General features: G+C 40.0%; 2 protein-coding genes across 2 annotated transcripts; both read left to right on the forward strand.

Moving 5' to 3' along the window:
* Positions 1 to 11,841: 11,841 nt before the first annotated feature.
* Positions 11,842 to 17,528, forward strand: LOC144707931 (S-adenosyl-L-methionine-dependent methyltransferases superfamily protein). The gene is made up of 9 exons (XM_078581209.1): positions 11,842 to 12,182; positions 12,302 to 12,446; positions 12,543 to 12,633; positions 14,123 to 14,320; positions 15,892 to 16,097; positions 16,163 to 16,294; positions 16,370 to 16,437; positions 16,506 to 16,567; positions 16,833 to 17,528. The coding sequence occupies exons 1-9, from the start codon at positions 12,076 to 12,078 to the stop codon at positions 16,979 to 16,981; spliced, it is 1,158 nt and encodes a 385-aa protein (XP_078437335.1). The 5' UTR covers positions 11,842 to 12,075; the 3' UTR covers positions 16,982 to 17,528.
* A 905-nt stretch (positions 17,529 to 18,433) lies between these two features.
* LOC144707930 (glycerol-3-phosphate acyltransferase RAM2-like) lies at positions 18,434 to 21,856 on the forward strand. Its single transcript, XM_078581208.1, has 2 exons — positions 18,434 to 19,676; positions 20,914 to 21,856. Exons 1-2 carry the CDS (start codon positions 18,873 to 18,875, stop codon positions 21,727 to 21,729), a joined length of 1,620 nt encoding a protein of 539 aa, XP_078437334.1. The 5' UTR covers positions 18,434 to 18,872; the 3' UTR covers positions 21,730 to 21,856.
* The last annotated feature ends 210 nt before the right edge of the window (positions 21,857 to 22,066 follow it).

A 22,066-nucleotide genomic window follows, 5' to 3' on the forward strand; every position in this document is an offset into this window, starting at 1 on the left:
TGATATTAATTTCAAAAGTTTCCTAAAAAACAATACCCAGTATGTTCTGTATGCAAGGAGAACTGAATTCGACAATACTGCGGAAAGGAATGGAGTGCCCAATTGTATCTGCTCTGATGAATATTAGCCTTTGATTTTCCACATGCTAGGGGAGGAGAAGAGATTAACAAAGAGGTTAAGAGGAGGATCTTCAGAAAAATCAGAACAAGAAGAACATAACTTAGAAAAAAGAAGAGAGAATATATTTCAGAAAAATGAGGAGAAGAGAGGAGAGCTGAGAGAGTATAAGAGAGAATATATTTTTTTACGAGAGAGGTAGAACGAGAGAGAGAGATAGAGAGATAGAGAGAGAGGCAGAATGAGAGAGAGAGATAGAGAGAGAGGAAGAAAGAGAAAGGGCGAAAGGGAGAAAGGGAAAGGGAGGAATTCAGAAAGGAAGAAGAAGAGAGGGGGCATGAGCAAAAATTAAGGGGATTCAAAATGAGAGAAAACTGTAAAAGGAAATAGAATGAAAGGAGAGAGAGAGTGGAAGAAGGAAAACTTGATGAAACTGGAAGAGAGAAAGGGAACTGGGAGAGTGGACAGCTGAGAGAGAAGTAAAGGAGAGGACTAGAGAGAGATGGAGCAGAAATCTAGAGTTGCCGACCGTAAGAGGAAAAAGAATCTAGAAAAAAAACAGCTGAAAGAGGAAGAACCATCCCCCTGAGAGAGAGATTGGGGAGAAAAAAGGAATAGAGAGAGTGAGGAAAAACCACAGAAAATCTATAATTAATATACATCTAGATTGAGGAAAAACCAGAGAAATCTATAATTAATATATATCTAGAGAGAAAAAGAGAAACGTCTAGGAGTAGAGATGTAAAATAGGGAGGAAAGAGAGAGAGATCTATAGTTTTGGAGGTGGAGAGAGAAATAGAGAAAGACAGATAGAATGAGTGTGATAGACATCTCTTGTCCTCCCTTTCTTTAGGTCTTCACTTCTTCACTTAATTTTGACAACCACTCTTCATTGCTCTTAAGACATTGTTCTTGGAGTTTTAAGGCTTCCCCAACAGATAAACTCTAGAATTATGTAGAGAAATTCATCTTTTCATACATGTATACCATAAAAATGTCAAAGTGTAAAATGATGAGCTTAGAGCAATATTTATGAGATTATTGTAGTAGATAATAATATTTTAGATATATATATATATATTATGCTATTATCACTTGAGTACTAGTTTTTTTATTATGTCCAACACTTGATCACCGTCAACATCTCAATGCTGTCGACAATTAAATCCTTCCTCTTGTATGCGGCACAACCATAACAAGCATAGAAGTGTTTCTATGATGTACACTAGCTGGGGAGGCTAAGAAGAACCACTGTGATCCTTGAAAACTTGGGAAATTGAATTGTGTCACATTTTCTTTTAATCCACTAAGAAAATACACCCTTAATTGGGTGGAGTTGTCATCTTAATTAATATCCCATCCCATTTGTATGAGTAATTGAGGATTTATGCATTCCACCAGGCATTACAAATAGTAAACCTGATTAAAAAGTTGTGGTCTTTCATGATGATATGAAGTGTAATTATAATAATAATTTTGACTGTGTTGGTCCCTTTGACAAAAAGAGGATGTACATATGCTCCTACCTATGAATCATGTAGATGATTGATATTGGGGAACTTAGAGGAAGGTGCATCAAGACCACATTTTAGAAGGTTTGATTATGCTTCAAAAGTAACATAAAGTGGGGCAAAATTTCATTGATTTTTTTGAATGGATCATGTATACTCTTGAGAATTTTTTTAAAAAATATTAAGTTTGAATTAATAATCAAATGAATGAAGAAAAAATAACCCTGTGAATGAATACATATAGTTAATTATGATGACCAAATGGGCAGCTTACGCATATGGCCGTACTTTTAATAAAAGGCAGTACAATTTCCTTCATGTATCACATTAGAACTATCTTTGAAAGATTGATTGGATCAGTGATATTTTATGGTCAATTCCAAAAACTAGTCATAACTAAATATATTTTATGGTCTATTCACAAATTTACTTTAAATAGTCTATTCCAAAAACTACTTCGTGGTCCCTTATTAATTAAATATATTTACTAGAGAAATGAATTTTTTTTAGTATTCCAAGATTAGGCTAAAATTTAGGGGTTTTCATTCGGACTTGGCCAAATTTTTTATGAAAGCATTCCATTTAGTTACTCAAAATCAAAGAGAATGCAAGGAATGGGTCATTTGATACGAAGGTGGAAGTTTAACTTCTTACTCTTTGAGGGACCATAGAGGAAACATGTTTATAAAGTGACAAATATATTTCAATGAATTTCGTGGATTTTATTAACTTATATTTATTTTTATAGGTTTATTTTCATGAAAAAAGGAGGAAATGTGAATACAAACAATTTAGATTATTTTCCTAATTTTTCTAAATCCTTTTAACTTCAGAAGCCATTAAACATGATATAATAAATGAAAAATATTTATTAAACATGATATAATTATTTTTATATTTTAAAATATCATATGATTTTGCATCAATTAGATTCATGATATTATAACTATAATTTATTTATTTATACTATTTATTAATACATATATAATAATTTATTTAATATTTTGATTTATAAATTTAACTAATTGCTACCTTTATCAGTGTATGAGGGATCATTCTTGATGGTAGGAGAGTTGATAGGATCGTGAGGGTCCAATTTTTATCTTGACTCTTTCCAGAATGATCCAAAATTTCTGAAATTTCACCATGTTTAGAAGGTGCGTAATGAACGAAAACATTTTGGGAGCTAATTTTTCATTGATGATTGAATTAGTCAATAAACTCCTTAAAACCATGTTTGTTGAAAAAAATATTTAGCTAGTGATGAGAAATGATCATCTCCGTAATAAACAATGACTAGGGAGTTTCTGATCATTTCAACCAGTAATTAGGGAAGAGAAAATAATTTTATAATATAATAAAAATGGTACGATGAGAATATGATATGTAAGCACAGATAAATGTGATAATTAATGTATATGTATGTTTATAAAATGAAATAACTGCCACAATGGATGATGACGACAGATATATGGTTTTGGTATGGAAGGATATGATGGGTGGGTGGTGAGAAGAAGAAAAAAATGTAAGCATAAGGAATTCATTGTAGATTATTATACTATGCCAGTTAAGGTGATTCTTGCTTTAAAGAGACCCTTCTCTTCTCCTTTGTCTTCAAACTTCAATCAACAATTTCCGCCAATACATCTTTTAGTATTGTGATATCATTTCTTTCAATCCACTTACCAATTTACAAGAAATTCCAAGATTATTCTAAGGGTAAGAATGAGAGACACAAAGCTACCCTCAAAATTTTATTTAATTCCTCCCAGATTATAAGGTATAACATTTGAAGTTGGATTATTCCGAGCCATTAATTTTTTCTCTCTCCTTTTCAAACCATTATAAACTAGAAGTTGATACTGAGAGCCATACTAGGTTTTGCGATTCACGTAATCCAACTTACAGATTTCATTGTGTGCTCACAATCAGTAAGGTTCAAATACATCAAAAGCAGATATTAAGAAAGTGAAAATTTTGGTTATCTTATTTTTTAGTTATTAAATCTAATTTAATTCATGAAAACCAGTAAAAAAAGGTTCAAAATAATTATCATAAAGAGAGAAAATATTTATCACAATTAACCTAATTTATCCAAAATTTATAAGAAATTAGGAAATGGATGGAATTTCCTTTTAGGAAATACTAATTGATTGTAATTAAAATACCTTTGTAGTCAACTTTATAGTGTTGGGTCATGGTTGACTGCCATAGGAGTGAGTGAAGAAGAGTGGGGTTTACAAATACTTTACGACATAGTGGAGCGAGTGATGCAGATATGTGCCATTGTTTACAAAAAAGGGTGGCAGATACGCCCTAGAGATCGGTTGAGTTAATATATAGTGTGTACAAATCCGAGGACTCAGCTACACTATGTATGTAACCTTGGAGAAAGGTTGAAAAAATCCAAATGAAAAAGAGAGCAAATCATATTATCATCATCATCATGTGCCCAACTGGTTCAATGGTAAATTTTCATCATTATTCTTGATCGAAATCACCACTCCCATAATCTTGAAAATTATGAATGGACCCAAACAAGATAAAAGAGAAAATCACTTCCCAATTCCCTCTATACTACTTGGTAGGATCTTCCCTGAGAGGATCGAGGCAGCCATCATGTCGAGAGTCGCAGCCTGCCTGCTCTCCGCACACGCATGACTCTTGTGCTTGATGGCCCCCACAAGTGGCGTATCGACGTTTTGCCTAGATGTTGTACCCTTCGCGGAGATCCAAGATGATACCTGATGAGTGCAAACATAACACTTGCTCCACACATCGCCAACTCAGGGGGACATGAATGAGATGCTGGCACCTAAGGTCTCTAGAACAACATGTAGCAGTATCATTATTGTATTTTTTTTCCTCTGTGTTATGGGCGTGGGCGAGTGGGGTTCATGTGTAATTGGGATATTTATGCTCACTTCACGCCTATAAACACTTCTAAACATTCAACCTTACATAAATAAAACCCCCCTAAGTGGCATCTAGGGCACAACTAGATCAGTCTACGAGCACAACCCTTGGGTTGGTTGTACCTGTCACCATGTTTTTGCCAATAATAAAAATAAACAATGACTCTATGATGGATTTTATACTTAATCCCCTGAATAAATATAGGATAAGAAGACATGCCCCGAAAAGTTCAACCCAAAACTCCTTGATCTATGCTATATATATATATATCACATTTTTAAGTTGAAGAATTCTAGATTGCTGGATAGTTCTCTGTTTTCAGATTCCCTGAACATCCACATCAAAATCTACAATTAAGCATGACTTTAGTTCAGCTGCTGATGTGTGTCCTTAGAATTTCAAAAAAAGTGTCGATAACTTTCTCAGAAGTAATGTTTAATCATTTCATATAATCATATTTTATTTCTCCTTAAAACCATTAATATTACAGGTGCAATGAAATAAGAGGATATCCAATGCTTTGAGGTTTTCATGTTTGCATTCAGAGGTTAGAAATCTGAATGGCTTATAAATGCTCAATTGAGGAAACCCGAAATCATGGATTTTATTCGAGCTAAGGTAATAATTTTTTTCTATCTATTTATTTGGTTTTCAGATCTATTTTTTATTGGATACACCGCTACACAATCAATTTCAGATTGGGTTGATCAAAACCATGATTTCTAGAGGAAACCAAAACTTTAAGCCATTATGCTACAATATTTGATCAACCTTTCCTTTAGACACCTAAAGCCAATCTGGAATAAATGAATAAGTGGAATTAAACCTAGGAGATGAAAAGATAGAGGTAAACATAGCCAAACTCATGAAGTATCTTCATATGGATCATGAAGATCTTCAAATGTGCAGTCTAATGGAAGAGAATGGTGAATCATAAGAAAATGTTTTTCAGTAAGAAACTGAACAAGGAAAAGAAGCACTTGAATCCATTCATAACAGAAAGACAGTCTAAACCAGGGACAGGAAAAAAGTTTTGTTCATTCACGAATGTGTGAACGAACATGAAAGAACACGAACACGAACAGAAAAAATCCAATATGAACAGGTTTGGGAATGATAATATTTCTTTCTCTCTTTTCCCATATCCCTGCCCTCATCTCCCATCTCCCATGCCCCCCTCCCCTCTCTCCCCCCACCTCTCTTCTCCCTCCCTCTCTCTCTCTCTCTCTCTCTTCCTGTCCCCTCTCCCATGCCCTCCACTCTCCCTCCCTCCCTCTCTCTCCCTCTCACTCTCCCCGTCCCCCTCTCCCGTGCCCCCCTCTCTCTCTCTGCCCCCCTCTGCCGTGTGGCCGTGCCCCCCTCTCCTTCTCTCTCTCTCACTCTCTCTCTCTCTCCCTCCCTCCCCTGCCCACCCCCTCTCTCTCCTCACCCCCTCCCCTGCTCCTCTCCTCTTTCTCTCTCTATATCTCTATGATAATACATTTTTTGACCATTTTTCTAAATACGCAGCATTCGTGAATGAACACGGATGTTGATTTTGACTTGTTTATTCGTCGTCGAACAGCGTTCGTTCGACGCCAAACAAGGAATTTCCCATCCCTACTTTAAACCTTCACCTTTGTATTTGAGATATGCATTCTTTGGACCTAAATAAACTATGTTTGTTACGATTTCTTATGATTTAACTACTAAACAAGAATGTGATCTAATAAATTTGATGAAAATGCAAAAATCATCTATGGGATGGACCTTTGATGATATTGGTGGAGTTTCTTATAACATATGTGAACATGTAATTTTTGTTGAAAAGGGATCTAGACCATCAAGAGAGGTCAAATCCTCAAACTTTAGAAGTATTAATGGCAGTGCTTCTTAAATTGTTGGAAGCTGAAGTGATTTATGCCATTTCAGGTAGCTCCAAGGTGAGTCCAGTTCTCATGATACCAAAATATTCTGGAATTACTATTGAAGAAAATGAACAAGGAGAAGCAGTTATAATGAACTCAAATTTGGAGGGGGCTTGTGTTGCGAACTCATTATTGATATTTGAGTCAGTCCATAAAAACTGTAAGACCTTGACTCATAAAAAATTTGACTAGAAACTGATGAGAAAGAGTGATCCCAATAGGGACTTTTTACATGGAAATTAACATATTTTAAATGCTAACTAAATATTAAGATACATTTTATAATATAATAAAAATAGTGCGATGAGAAACATGATAAAGAGGAACATATGTGATAGTTGGTGAATATAACTGTTTATAAAATCTAATAAAGAGTGCATGATGAATAATGATGATGAGTAAATTGAATATGGATAAAATGTATATATCTGATGGTCAGTATTTGTCTCTAAAGGCAATCACACATTTCATATCTGTTTTAATGTTCATTAATAAAATATATAAATTATAATGCATGTATGATGCTTATGATGAAGTCCATGAATACATGATCTGACTTTGTGAATCATGATGAAATCATAAGAGGGAGATTACTTGTGATGTGTTCTTAGTATAAATATGTAAAGGATACTCTAGAAATATATCAAAATATCTGTATAAAGTAGCATTATCTAGTCCTACTCATATAATAAATATGGCCAATCCTGTAGATGGTCGTTTGACCTGAGATGTGGAAGATGTCTTGTGAATGGATGATTTTTCTTTGACTATGACCTATGAGTTTTTAATCATGGAATTCCAAATCATCTTAGCTCGGGTGCAACAGGAAGTTCGCAACAGAGATTGGGTGGTTAAGATGGGATTTTCTTCCCCCAGTATAAGAAGACACATTTAAAGGGAGATGATATAATGAAGTCCTTATCAAGGTTGTGAAATATCAGAGAAGAATTCACCAAAGATTTCCTACTACATCAGTATTAGGTTTGACAATTGAGAGATTATGTTTTGATATTTGACATACCCTAAGTCATCCTAGGAACATAATATAGATGAGATGTTATATGCACATGTTAACTAATGACAATAAAGGTTACATGCGAGAGTTGATATACTCCTCTTTGTATCCTCTCGAGCACGAGGTATAGATAATGATATATATGAACAATGAAAGTGGCCGGTAAATGTGATTTGGCCATTAAATTCACTAACTAGAGTGATACATGGCCCTAGAGGGTCATACACATATGGTCAATGGGATGTTGGAAGATAAATTTAAAATTAAGGGCTTTTATGAAAAATTCTAGTTAAGTATATATAGGAGAAGGCCTTATAGGTAATTCATGGAAGCCAGGATTCTTTAGGTTCCTATCATTCTTATCCCTTCTCTCCTTGGGTGCAATCCCCTCTCAATGAAATTCGAAAGGTGAAAAAACTAAGGTAGATCCATAATGGGGCTCATCGATATCGGGGATGAGATTTGAGTGGAAGAGGATCGTGCAATTATATCAAGAGGCTAGGCACTTGAATATCTTAGCATGACTTCCTTGATGAGAAAACAAAAAACTAAAGTAGATCCATAGCAGGGCTTATCGATATCGGGGAGAAGATTTGAGGTGAAGAGGATCGTGCATACATATCAAGAGGCTGAACACTTGAATATTTCAGCATGACTTCCTTGATGAAGTAAGAAAAAACTAAGGTAGATCCATAACGGGGCTCATCGATATCGGGAAGAAGATTTGAGGCGAAGAGGATCATGCATAAATATCAAGAGGCTGGACACTTGAATATCTCAGTATGATGTCCTTGATGAAGTAAGAAAAAATGGATATCATTTTATCCAAAGGTCATTCCATCATTGGATCTTAATCTGTTTCAAAGGTCAATTTTGATTTCATTTTTTCTTAACCTGTGTGAATATTATTTGGATATTGATAATAATGGCCTCAAATCCAACATGATTTATGGGTCATTTTTTGTAATTATAATGTTTTCAAAAATAACCTCATGGCTATTAATTATATTGCTAGATTAGTTGATGTCATAGCTTTTGAACCAATGATGGTGAAATAGTTACCCGTTTCTTTAAAAAAACACTTTTATGAGATTTGGTTATCGGAAGGCAATTTTTAGTCATGGTGGCTCTAATTTTACCAACCTTAAATTCATATTTTTAAAAAAAGAGATTTGGCGTGGATCATAGAGTCAACACATTCCATCTTTCACAGGCCAACAGAGATTGTGAATAAATTATGAACTTATGAAGATTATAAAGAAAAAAATGTCAAAGCTGATGGAAAATGTTGGTATAAAATATACGGTGAGACATTATGACATACCATGATTCCTTAGATATGTCCCCCTTTAGCCTAATTTTTGGCAAATCATGTCATCTTCCTGTGGAATAGGAGCACACAACCTTTTGGACAATAATAAGTCATTTTTTTTACTAGATGATGCACAAAAAGTAGAACGTTCCAACTCGATAAATTACAACGTGAGATTAAGTTTGTGAAAATTTTGAATCTTAACATCGAAAATGAAGGTTTTCCATGACAAAAACTTGTGGATGAGAAAATTTGTTAAAAATATTATATTGGGCATCTTAATTGAAGATAAATTGTTTCCTAGAATATTAAAATCTGGATGGGATGGACCATTAATTATTTGAGAAGTTTTTAAATGGGGATACATGTTTAATACTAACTGATGAAATCAAGTTTTAGTATTTATTTGTTGTTATTTCAGTAAAACAATAAAGAAATGTGAACCTTGACTGGTAAAAGAATTTGAATAGTTAGCAATGAGCAAAGGTTTTCTCCATAGGGAAAGTAAATTATAGTTTAAAATGCTTTTATATGGTGATAGGCGATGCGATGATTATTAAGAATATGATGAGATGAGGAAGATGATCTGTAATGATAGTCATATGCAATATCTAATAAGTAAATAGAAAAAGTGTGATGGATGACACTGATGTGTAAAATAGAGATGCATGATCTGTATGGATGTGATGGATGCTATGTATTTTGATGGGTAGACATCAATGAATGGATACAAATAGGTGGATGATGTCAGGAAGAAGATGCAAATAGGTGCAAGATGACTCACTTGAGATCATTATATTTTGCCAGACTAAGCAGATTTACAACAACGATGCATCATAAATTGGGGCAATTTTTTGGATTCAGACCTCTGATTTGTAAAAAAAAATTAACAATTTTCCAAAGACCATGTAGATATTAAGGGTTAAATCCCCATGGAGAAAGTATTGAAAAGTGAAAATTTAAATTTACTTTAATTATTTTTATATCATATTGTAGGAATTATAATTTTCATAAGTTTTAATGAAAGAAAGATAACGCAAATAGACTCAAAATTAATCTACGATAGTTTAAAAATATTTATCTTATTTAACACAATTTAGTCAAATTCTACAGAATAATTTTGGGAACTTTCTAGTGATAAATACACATTATTTCTAATTAAATAACTCGCCCAATGGTGGGTGATAGTTGATAGTGGCAGCAGATATGAAGAATGGGGATTAGTTTTAACAACATGAATTACAAAAGATAGGGCTCCAGATACGTCTCTGCGAGTGGCAGAGCTGTGTGAACCCCCAAAGGTGTGTGAACCCCCATATGACCGTGCCTTTCATGAGCCAGCCCTACTTATGTCATGGATACCCAGTAGTGCTATCTTATTAAGGGATAGAAGTATGCATCCCTTACTTTCCTAAAACACAGAATCACCACTCTTTGAGCTACGAAAAGTTAAATTTGAAACTTATGTATATATAATTGCGCTCTTTTTCCTGTCCTACCTTAAACCATTTCACCCCTTCTCACTCATTCCTATCGAAACCATCTCTCCCACATTATTTTTAATTACTTATTATAGGATTTACTGACAACATTTTCTATTCGACCCCTTTGTGATATTAATATTTCATGATATCTTTTCATTCTTATCTCCCTCCTTTTTTAACTCCACATCTCCTGAACTATTTCTTCTCTTTTTCTCACTTGCATTGGATGAATTTTATCAAGAGAACTCAATTTTAAAAGACTTCCTAATATTTATAATAAAATTTTCTATTTTTTGTTCACCATTTGGAACGGAAAACAAAAAACAGAGAAAAATAGAAACAAAGAAGTGAAAAAAACATTGTACAGTTTCTTGTTTTGGAACAATGTATGGTTATTCCTACTCTTCTGTAAGTATTTCTTGATTAAAATATACTCATGCTTATATGGACATAATACCATCCACTCTATTAGAGAATTTTACATCCTCATCTTCCTCTACTTAATCCTGCTGTATTTTGCTCATTCATCAATTATCGGGAGAAACCCATCTAAGTAATCCATAAAAATCCATAAAAACCTCTTCTTGAGACATTATGGCTTTGGGGACATAATACCCCGAAGAAGGAATCCATAAAAACTTGGGATCCAACATATTTATCTTCCCATCACCTCTTACGTTCCCAAATACTTTATTCTAAGCCATTAACTGGTTTAATATTTCTCAAATACTTCTCTTGATAAAATGCATCCCACATTTTATTGATACACACATAAAATTCATCCCTACTTCTTGTCAAAGCTCATAAAATTCATACCACATTTTATGCTAGTGAGAGCCTCATCACCCACATTTTATTGATACACACTTTATATTATGTACTTCGACAAGAGGAAGACAATGAGTACTTCCTACTTTAAGGTACTATGTAGCGATCACTGGACAGAGATTGATCATGATTGTGACAGATGTGAGGACCACCATTTCAATAAGTGAACTCAGAAAAATATAGGGTTATTGGATCACACTCGACGAGAAGTAGGGTTCACTGCTCATGACCACCAGCTCTTTCCGAACCAAGAGAGGCTGTTACACATATTCTTCCAAAAGCTGGTGCCTAAATTGTCATAGGGAGTATTCATGCAAAGCCTGTCATTAACATTTTTTTATACTTCATGCACATCCTCTTTTGTTTAATGGTGAATAGACGATCTAAAGAGAACCTAAAGGACATTATTAAGGGACTCCGAATGATTAAGTTATTTGTGACCTTTGATAATTCGTAAAACATTAACTTAATAAGTCGTAATATATTTTTATATTTAGATAAATGTATTTGATTGCATTGCATTTAAATAAAATCCACTATTTCTCTCAATGATTGGTGGCATCAATATTCAAAACCGATGTCCGCCATCAACATCTGACAATTGGCATCAAAATAACGAGACACTGACAGATACCTAAATCGATCTGGATACCGACATCTGATATCAGTTTCTACAGTAACAATACCCAATAAACAACTATCATTCCAATTTTTAAAATATCTGATATCTGATATCCATTCCAGTATAATCTTCTAACTTCTTTAGTAGTGAGCAAAATAGTCGACCGTTATACGTCCCCTTAACGGCTGAAAGGACGAAATCCTCCTGACCGTCCGATCCCCATCGGACGGCAAAAACATCGTCTTCTTCCTCCCGACACCCCCTCCCTCTTCTCGGCAGAAACCCCCTTCTCTTCGCCTTACTCTGCGTTTCCCGCCTGCGGCGCGTTTGATCTCTGCTGACGCTCTCTCACGCTCTACGGCGATGGCTTCGGCTCTGCCTCTACCCGATTCTTTTCTATGTTTCCTCGAAGAAAACGGTCTCGATCCGTCGATTTACTCCATCGAAAGCTCAATTCCCCGCTACATCAGGTTCTCTCTGGTTCCTTGTTTCCGATTTTCGTTTTTTTTCATCATTCTCGCCCTTCCTCACTTCACTGCACGTTAGCTGCTTGCGCAATTGCTTGTTTGATCATCGAATTTCTGTGAAGGTTGAAGCCCGGTTGCGAGATCGAACTCTCCAGTTTGGAGGAAGAGCTCGGGTGCAACTTGGAGGGCGTTGTCTGGTTGAAGGGTTTCTTCGCTATTCCGCCTCACGTGAGAATTTCCGGATCAGATGCCTATCGCAATGGAAAGGTGATATCTTCCTCAAATTCAATCTCTATTTCATCTCTCTCTCTAAATGTATTCCAGTCTCTATCTCTCTTTCTTTATCTCTCCGACTGCAAGCAGATTTACGGAATGGATGCCGCATCGGGGGCAGCGGTCTTGGCTCTGAACGTCCTGCCGGGTGATCACGTTCTCGACCTCTGCGCGGCACCAGGTGCAGTCAACCGATTTTAGTGTTCGACATCACCATCACCATCACCTTCGTCTTCATCCTCGTTGTCATCATCATCACCATCAGCATCATCATCATCATCGACGCCATGGTCATCATCACTATCACCATCACCATGGCCATCACCCTTGCCATTCCCATCACCATCACCATCACCTTTGTCCTCGTCATCATCATGACCATCAGCATCATCATCATCACTGTCACCATCACCTGCATTGTCTGTCCTGATTATCATCGTCCTCGTCCTCCGCCTTGTCATTGTCCTCGTCATCACCGTCTTCATTATCAGTGTCCTCGTCATCACCATCTTCATTATCACACTCATCGTCATCACCATCTTCATTATCACACTCATCGTCATCGCCATCTTCATTATCACACTCATCATCATCGCGATCTTCATTATCACACTCATCGTCATCGCCATCTTCATTATCACACTCATCGTCATCACCATCTTCATTATCACACTCATCGTCATCGCCATCTTCATTATCACACTCATCATCATCGCGATCTTCATTATCACACTCATCATCATCGCGATCTTCATTATCACACTCATCGTCATCACCATCTTCATTATCACACTCATCGTCATCGCCATCTTCATTATCACACTCATCGTCATCACCATCATTATCACACTCATTGTCATCACCATCATTATCACACTCATTGTCATCACCATCCTCATTATCAGTGTCCTCGTCATCATTATACTCATTCGTTGCTATCATGATGATCATCGTCTCCATTATCACTCTCATTATCATCATTATACTTGTACTTATTCTCATTATTGTCGTCATCATCATCGTCGACATCATTAAAAGTAAGGTAGGGTGATTGTCAACGGATGACTGAACAGGACGGATGGAACGCGACAGTACATTTGTCACAGAGTCTGCAATTTTGCTCCGAAGGCTGGACAGAGCAGACTGATGAGAAGGGCTGTAAACCTAGAACAAATCATAGGTTGCCCAAGATGGAATGGAACAGCAAGATGATGACTTATGTTACGTTTCCCATCCCGAGGTCAGGACATATGGCAGATGACAATGAGGGAATGGATGATAATGTATCACTCAAATTATGGTGAGATACGATGACGCAGTTTTCATCATCATACAAGCCTATGAAAGATAATGGGTTTTGGATGAAAATGACAGTCTCCTGAATCTGAATTGACTTAGTAACATCAAGAATCATCTTGATTGGCTTCATAGTATTGATTTTCATTTCTTGTTCCATCGTGTGGCTCCTCATGCCTTGAATACCGTTCTTTCTTCTGATTCTCTTCATCTTCTTAATCCGTTGGATAACATTCATCAAATTCATGCATTTTTTTTTCAACATTATCCTTCCTTCAAAGATTAACATTCATCAAAGAGTAGCGGTCACATGCCAATGTGTCGTCTTTCATGCACTAATGTCTGCAACAACATTTTTGTGAGTCTCTCTGTAGGTGCCAAGCTATGCATGATCTCTGACCTTCTCGGTGGATTGGGTACGGTCACTGGCGTTGATGTCATCAGGCACCGTTTGACCTCCTGTCGCACGATAGTTCTCAAGTATTCTCTCGGTGACTGCTGCCGCCTCTTTTTGGCCGATGGTACCTCCTTCTCTGTGCCCCCGCCGGCATCCTCCGACACCCAGCTGTCACGTAAGTGCTTCTCTTGTTCATGCTCCTATGATCTAGCTTTGGATTTGTGGTTGGATGACAAATGGAATGGGAAGGATCCAATTCCTTGATCTGTCCTCACCTAATAGTATGATAGATCCCAAAATCAATGTGTCTCCGATATGATGAATTGAGCAGTGATAAGATCGTAGAATGTTGTCTTCAAATCACAAATGTTGGAATATAGCAAGATAACAGGAATCCCTCTCCAACTGTGGCGCTCCCCCTCGTTTGACGAGACGACTCCTTCTCGGAGCTCCTTCTCCCTGATCAAGATGACTCCAGCTCCGAACGGTGAGACCCTCCCTCCAGGCGGCTCCCTAGCTGGCGAGCTCCTCCCTCCAAGCAGTTGACGAGAATTTCCCGCCCACTCCTTGGCCTTTCCCGATTAGAGCAAATCGGGCTCTTCTTCAAGATTTAGAAAAAAACATACCTGACCCTACTGGTGTGGGGTCTTTATTTATAGAGTCGAGGAGTCCTTTCCCCTCCTCGTTTACTGGTCTCGGTCAACGGCCTGTTGACCGGATCTTGATTTCCTCCTCCTTTGGTATTTCCGAAAGTGGAACTTATCATAGTATAAGGGTCAAAACTCCTTTACAGTTCCTTCATCAAATCCTGGTCAATTAGGGACTGGTAGTCATTGTCCTTCTGTCCTCTGTCAATGTTGGCAAAGATGACGATGATGCCAATGATGAAGGTCAATGCCATGTACTACGGCAGACGATGTAGACAGCCTCCTTGACAATGATGATGACCACGGAGGGTCATTGATGGGCGGCGATGACACTGCCATCGTTGGTGGAAGACAAGTGTGTATTTTATTGGTTAATTTAGTTTAAAAATGATGTGTTTTTATTCACAAAATTTTGGAAATTTAGAGAAAAATATAATTTTATTGGTTGATTCGATTTTTTCTCCAGCGAGGATGATATAAATAGTGGCTTGGAATACTATGGTCAATTAGTGGTGGGAGAGGCTAGTGGCGACATTCTCTTAACAGGATGAGGACTGGTGGAGAGAGACTACAGTCAGGACTGATACTAGACAGTCGTGACTTTTTTTTTCCTGAAGCGAGTCGCCAGATAGGGACTCCAGTCAGGACAGAAGAGAGTCGCGACCTTTCTTTTTTTCCTGATGACGGTCCTCAACAACGATTGTCGTCGATGACATCAACATTGACCTCGACGTTAATTTCAATATGAATGATGATGAATTTTAGGGACTCCACAGATGGACGATGTCAATGTCATGTCTGTTAACGACGATACTGTCGTCGTGTTTTTTGCCGTCTCTCCATTGACGTGCACTCTGTTTTCTTGGTGTGTCATCATCTGGACGTGCAGATCCTTTCATTCAGTTAGTCTACTTTACAATCGTCCCTTAATTCGCACAATTCCTTGGATGGAATGGGACAAGAAGGCAAGCCTTGTGATGGTTGACCAAACTGGAAACCAGTTCAGTCCTCTTCTGCCTGTCCCTATCCGTTGTCCCAAATCTGTCCTTAAACCATAATCTTGGATTTCTCTCAGAGTTTTAGGGTTTGAATTTGACAGAAAGTGCGGAGTCTGCCGAAGTCTTCGAAGGATGGTCATCAAAGAGAACACGACGGGAGAGGAGAATGGCTAGAAAGTCAATGGTGGCGCCACCAACTGATGAGCCTGAGCTCATCTTCTACGGCAGGTCTGCAGGAGTGGTAGGTCGGAGAAGAGAAGAGATTTTTCGAAGTTTGACCGACGTTGACATCTCAGGGTATGACAAGGTGAGTTTTATGAAAAGTTTGATATGATGGTTGACTCCAGGCATTGACTTTGATTTTATGGGTAGGTGCTCGTTGACTCAGAGTGCACCCACGATGGATCGGTCAAGCACCTGAGGAAATTTGACCAGTGGGGCTGGGACACGCTCCAGCGCAGGGTCTTAGATGCGTCGAGAACGGACGGCTTGGATCAGCTCCAGGTTTGACTTTTTTCATCGCCTCGATGCATGGTCCAATGAGTGTTTGACACTTGGTTTGTGGCTTCTTGCGGCCAGCTGAAGCTTCTAAGCAACGGGTTCAGACTGCTCAAGACTGGGGGCTCTCTTGTGTACAGCACTTGCAGGTCTGTGCGTTGACTTTGACTTTATGAAGGTAGTTGGAGTTTTGGTTGACTTTTGGATGGTTGACCAGCCTGACGGTGACCCAGAACGAGGACGTAGTGCGCCGGTTCCTCGCGGAGAATTCGTCTGCAGGTATGATTCAAGGATTTTTTTAGAATCTATTGAATGTGGATGGTCTGATCACGAAGTGGGTGCTTGGTCGTTGTGCGGTCCGGTTCAAATTTTCTTATCCTTCAAGGAATCTGCTAAGCTCACCGCGCAAGCTCAAGGGCGGAGCGGTTGCTCTTTGTTTATCTCTCCGTGGCTCTCTCGTTTTTCATCTCTCTCATGACTCTATGTTTCTCTCCATGAGACTGCCCTACTGACGATGGGTTTTGTTTTAATTTTGTATGCGTAGAGTTGAAGGATGTGGAATGGGCGGAAGACTGGCCTTGCACAAGTGGGAAGATCCCCAAGACCTTGCGCTTTGATCCTGCAACGTCGCGCACCAGCGGTCTCTTTATTGCCAAGATCACGAAGAGGGCCTCTCACCATGACAAATCTTAATCCCCTGTTTCTCTCTCATCTTCTATTTATCTCTCAATCTTGTCTCTCTCTCTCTCTCATCTTCTATTTATCTCTCTATCTAGTCTCTCTCTCTCTTCTATTTGTCTCTATCTCGTCTCTCTCTCTCTCTCTCTTCAATTTATCTCTATCTCTATCTCGTCTCTCTCTCTCTCTCTCTCTTTAATTTATCTCTATTTCTATCTCGTCTCTCTCTTTCTCTTTAATTTATCTCTATTTCTATCTTTTCTCTCTCTCTCATCTTCTATCTATTTATCTCTATCTGGTCTCTCTCTCTCTCTCTCATCTTCTACTTATCTCTTTCTCGTCTCTCTCTGTCATCTTCTATTTATCTTTATCTTCTATTTATCTTTATCTTCTCTCTCCCTCTCTCCATATAAAATATCCATCTCTGTTTGCCACTGAAGTTGAGCAAATATTTAATCCTGCAAAGGCATCTCTTTTTCTTTTCTTTTCTTCTCTTTCTTTCTCCATGTATCTATTTTAATCCGTTTACCACAAAGCTAGACCAATTATCCGTTCCTGAGAAGACATCTCTCTCTCTAACTCTTAACTCTCTCTATCATTCTCTTCATCTATTTCTTTCCCTACCTTGACCTCTATCTCATCATCAGCCTCTATACCTGTCTGAAGTTTCCTAGGATCCTTTCGAAAGTATCACCGGAGCCAAGGCAACTCTCTCTCTCTCTCTCTCCGTGAAGGTGACCTATTGCCAAGTGTCGCAATTCAATTTTCGTCAAGTTTGTATACTGTTTCTCGCAATTCCTTCCTCCAGGAACTGTATTGCATGAAGATTACTCTGGGGAGAGAGAGGGAGAGAGAGAGAGAGGGAGAGAAGGAGAGAGAGAGGGAGAGGGAAAGAGAGAGAAAGAGAGAGGGAGAGAGAGAAAGATAGAGGGAAAGAGAGAAAGAGAGAGGGAAAGAGAGAGAGAGAAAGAGAGAGGGAAAGAGAGAGGGAGAGAGAGAGAGAGAAAGAGAGGGAAAGAGAGAGGGAGTGAGAGGGAGAGAAAGAGAGAGGGAAAGAGAGAGGGAGTGAGAGGGAGAGAAAGAGAGAGGGAAAAAGAGAGAGGGAGAGAGAAAGAGAGAGGGAAAGAGAGAGACGGGGAGAGAGAGACAGAGAGGGATAGAGAGGGAGAGAGGGAGGGAGGGAGAGAGAGGAAGAGCGAGAGAGAGAGAGAGAGGGAGACAGAGGGATATAGAGTGAGAGGGTGAGAGGGAGAGAGGGAGAGAGAGAGAGATTTCGTCGTCTTCGTCTTCATCTTCTGTCGGCGCAGTTACACTTGTCGCATTGGCCAGGGGTAGAGAGGAGTTGCTTAGCCTTCCCTTGTCATGGGTTGGGTGTGACCAGTGAGTAGACCAGCTTCGGCACGTCTTGTACTGTAACGAACTCCTCGGCTTCTTGAAACTTTTTCCATGCGCAGTTACTCCAACATTTGAGAAAGAGAGAGAGGGATAGAAAGAGATAGTGAGAGACATGTAGAAAGAGATACAGAGAGATAGAAAGAGAAAAATAGAAATAGATAGAGAGTTAGAGAGAGATAGAGAAACACACAGAGAGAAGTAGATAGATAGTTAGAGAGATAGAGAAACACAGAGAGAGAAATAGATAGATTAGTAGATTGAGAGAGTGAGAGAGTGAGATAGATTGATTGAGAGAGTGAGAGAGTGAGATAGATAGATAGAGAGAGATAGAGAGAGTGAGATAGAGAGTGAAAGAGTGAGATAGCGAGATATATAGATAGAGATAGAGATAGAGAGAGAGAGAGAGAGAGAGAGAGAGAGAGAGAGAGAGAGAGAGAGAGAGAGAGAGAGAGAGAGAGAGAGAGAGAGAGAGAGAGAGAGAGTTGTTCCTCTCCAGTCCCCTTTCTCTGTCATGGGTTTGTGTGTGACCAGAGAGAAGAGCTCGCTCGGCATGCGTCCACACAGTCGCCATCATGTAAACTTCGTGCAGTCTTCTGCAGCGCCCGCCGTTGCCCTCCCCGCCGCCGCCGCCCCCGAATCTAACCGTTGGTCTCCTCCCATTCAATTCCCCGACGGTTCGCCTTCCCTTCTCGAGAACACCTCCGCCATGCACGCCTCCTCCCCTTCATTTACTCCTCTCCTCTCTCCTCCTCCCTCTCTCCCCCTCTTTCTCTCTCTATCATTCTCTCTCATGGTGAGGTTCCAAGTCTGCGGCAAGAACGGCGAGACCGTCGCTGAGCTCGAGGGCGAGCTGCTAAGGAAGAAGAGAGTTTTCTCTTACTTCATGCTCGTTGCTCTCGAAGCAGGAGGGCCTCTCAGAGCTCTCCTCCTGCTGGTTACTTCACCTGTTATCTATCTTCTTGATCTTATTGGCCTCGCCGGCGCTGCCATCCGAGTGATGATCTTTATCTCGACGGTGGGGATGAGGCCGTCCGATCTGACGGCTGTGGCAAGAGCTACTCTTCCGAAGCACTTCTTCTCTGATCTTTCTGAGATGGCCTTTGAGGCTTTTTCCGGCCATGGCGGTAACAAGTTCGTGGCCACTTTCATGCCTCGTTTAATGGCGGAGTATTTCTTGAGGGAGCATTTGGGCGCGGACGGCGTGCTTGGCCCGGAGTTGCTCGTCGCCGGCGGCCGTTTCACTGGTCTGGTGGCGGCGCTGCCGCCGTCGCTTATCGTTCCTCGCCGTGTTAGCGACGCCCTGCTCCCCTCTAAGGTGAGGAAATATGATAATATGGATTATACCCATATATCCACCCTCTGGTTTGCGGGGTCTCTTCCTCTCTCTAGAAATCTTCCGATTTTTTTATCACTCAGCTATGCATGGGTTGGTTCTCAAGGTGGAGACAAACTTGGTAATCGGCGACTTTAACAACTGTTTTAGCTCTCAGGGTTTTCTCTAGTTCTTCTCTCTCTTCCTCTAGAAAGCTTTCAACTTTTGATCTCTTTAGCTCTTGGTGGCGACATCAGCTTCAGATTTTACATGCGTGTTATGTGCCAGATTCTTAGTTTCGTCTTTTCTTTTCATCCCTCTGTCTGTATCTATGCTTCTAGAAAGCTTCCTGCTTTATGATCTGATTGGCTGTGCATCAACTTCTTCCACAAGAAATATATCTACCACTCTTGCTCTGAAGCTTTTCTTTGTTTTACTCTCGCTCTCTCTTTAGAAAGCTTCCAACCTTTTGATATGTTTGACTATGCATCAAACTCCCCCTAGCTACGCGGGTTTTCTTTTGTTCATCTCTCCATGTAGAAAGCTTCCAACCTTTTGATTTGATTAACTTTGCGTCAACCCATCTCTCTCTCAGTCTCTTACATTTGCAGTTTTTTGATCTGATTAACTTTAACAGATACAATATTTTACAAGCATGCTATCATTCTCGTTCTTATGATTTATCTCTCTTTCTCTCTATGAGCATTTCGGCCTTTCGATCTGATGAACTCTGCATGAAGTTTAAGACTTGACAAATCTATCATCCAACTGTTTCATAATGCTCTCTCTCTCTATCTTGGAATCATCATTCTAAAGCTTCAAAATCTCCCTGAATTATCGAACTGATGAATGCACTCTGTTCTCTCCGTTCCAGGAACTCCTCTTAAACTCTCTATCCTCTTTCTCTCCCCCTATCTCGCTTACAGTTTTTTGATCTCATTAACTCTGCATGAACCTCCCCACTTCACAGGCGACAAAGTATAGTATTTTACGAGCTTATTTTCATTCTTGTTCTTAGAGTTTATATCTCTCTATCTCTCTACAAGGCTTTCAGCCTTTTGATTCGATGAACTCTGCATGAATTTCCTCTCCAACGTGGAGAAGAAACCTTAAGACTTTAAGAATCTATTTCACTGTTTCATAATGCTCTCTCTCACTCTCTGGGAATCATCCATCTAAAGCTTCAAAATCTCCCAGAATTATCGAACTGATAAATGAACTCTGCTTCTCTCCGTTCCAGGAACTCTGCTCCGCGGCGCCGCCTAATCGCCGCCCGAAGCCTGTGATCTTCCACGACGGCAGGCTGGTGGCGCCGCCGACGGAGCTCAACTCCTTCGCCATTCTCCTCTGGCTGCCCATGAGCGTACCCATCGCCATAGCCCGCATGCTCGTCGGCCTCCTCCTCCCCTACAACTTCCACTTCATCGCCTGTGCCGCCCTCGGCCTCCGCCTCCGCGCCACCTTCTCCCCGACCGCGCCGCCCGTCGGACCCACCCTCTTCGCCTGCAACCACCGCACCCTCCTCGACCCCGTTATCGCCGCCACCCTTCTACGCCGCCGCCTGTCCGCCGTCACCTACTCCCTCAGCGTTATCTCCGAAGCTCTCTCTCCCATCTCCACCGTCCGTCTCTCCCGAGAGAGGAAACAAGACGAGGAGACGATGAAGAAGCTGCTACGTGGCGGAGATCTGGTCGTCTGCCCGGAGGGTACTACTTGTCGGGAGCCCTTCTTGCTGAGGTTTAGCCCGCTGTTTGCGGAGGTGGCGGAGGAGATAGTGCCAGTGGCGGTGGCCGCGGGGGGAGGGATGTTCTACGGGTCGACTGTTCGTGGGTACAAGAGCCTTGACTCGTTCTTCTTTCTCATGAATCCGACGCCGGAGTATCGGCTAAGGTTTCTGGAGAGGGTGGCTGGCGGCGAGGGGGCTGGCGAGGAGGTCGCCGGCCGCGTGGCAGCGGCGATAGCGGCGGAGTTGGGCTTCGAGAGAACTGGGCTTACGCGGCGGGATAAGTATCGCGTGATTGCAGGGAGTGATGGGCGCGTTGAAGCCGGCAAGTGAGAGGAAAGCGCGGTTCTCTCGATGTTGTTGTTGTTCTTGAGTTCCCTGGGTTTTCATGGCGGTGTGAGAAGGCTGTGACTTGATGGTTAGGTGTTTGCAGGTTGATGTTTCTGTGTGCTTTGTGTTATTTGGTGCAGGAAAGGAGTGGGGAGATGGGAGTTTTATCTTAACATCACTAAACAGGCGAGAGTTAGATATGAGGTGAGGACTTTACAAAATGATAGGTTGGTAGCTAAGAAAAAAACATGGTGAATTATTCACAAAATGCTTGGTAGTTAGCTAAGAGAAAACATGGTGAATTATTCACAAACTGCAACTCCTGTGGGTCAAGTTAAAT

The sequence above is a fragment of the Wolffia australiana genome, chromosome 9, assembly GCF_029677425.1.
Source record: "Wolffia australiana isolate 7733 chromosome 9, ASM2967742v1".
In the NCBI taxonomy this organism is placed as follows: Eukaryota; Viridiplantae; Streptophyta; class Magnoliopsida; order Alismatales; family Araceae; genus Wolffia; species Wolffia australiana.

Coding starts and splice junctions, on each gene's coding strand:
- LOC144707931 (XM_078581209.1), top strand. CDS start 12,076: ATGGCTTCGGCTCTGCCTCTACCCGATTCTTTTCTATGTTTCCTCGAA. Junction 12,183..12,301: donor TCAATTCCCCGCTACATCAG/GTTCTCTCTGGT, acceptor ATTTCTGTGAAG/GTTGAAGCCCGGTTGCGAGA. Junction 14,321..15,891: donor CTCCGACACCCAGCTGTCAC/GTAAGTGCTTCT, acceptor TGAATTTGACAG/AAAGTGCGGAGTCTGCCGAA.
- LOC144707930 (XM_078581208.1), top strand. CDS start 18,873: ATGGGTTTGTGTGTGACCAGAGAGAAGAGCTCGCTCGGCATGCGTCCA. Junction 19,677..20,913: donor ACGCCCTGCTCCCCTCTAAG/GTGAGGAAATAT, acceptor TCTCCGTTCCAG/GAACTCTGCTCCGCGGCGCC.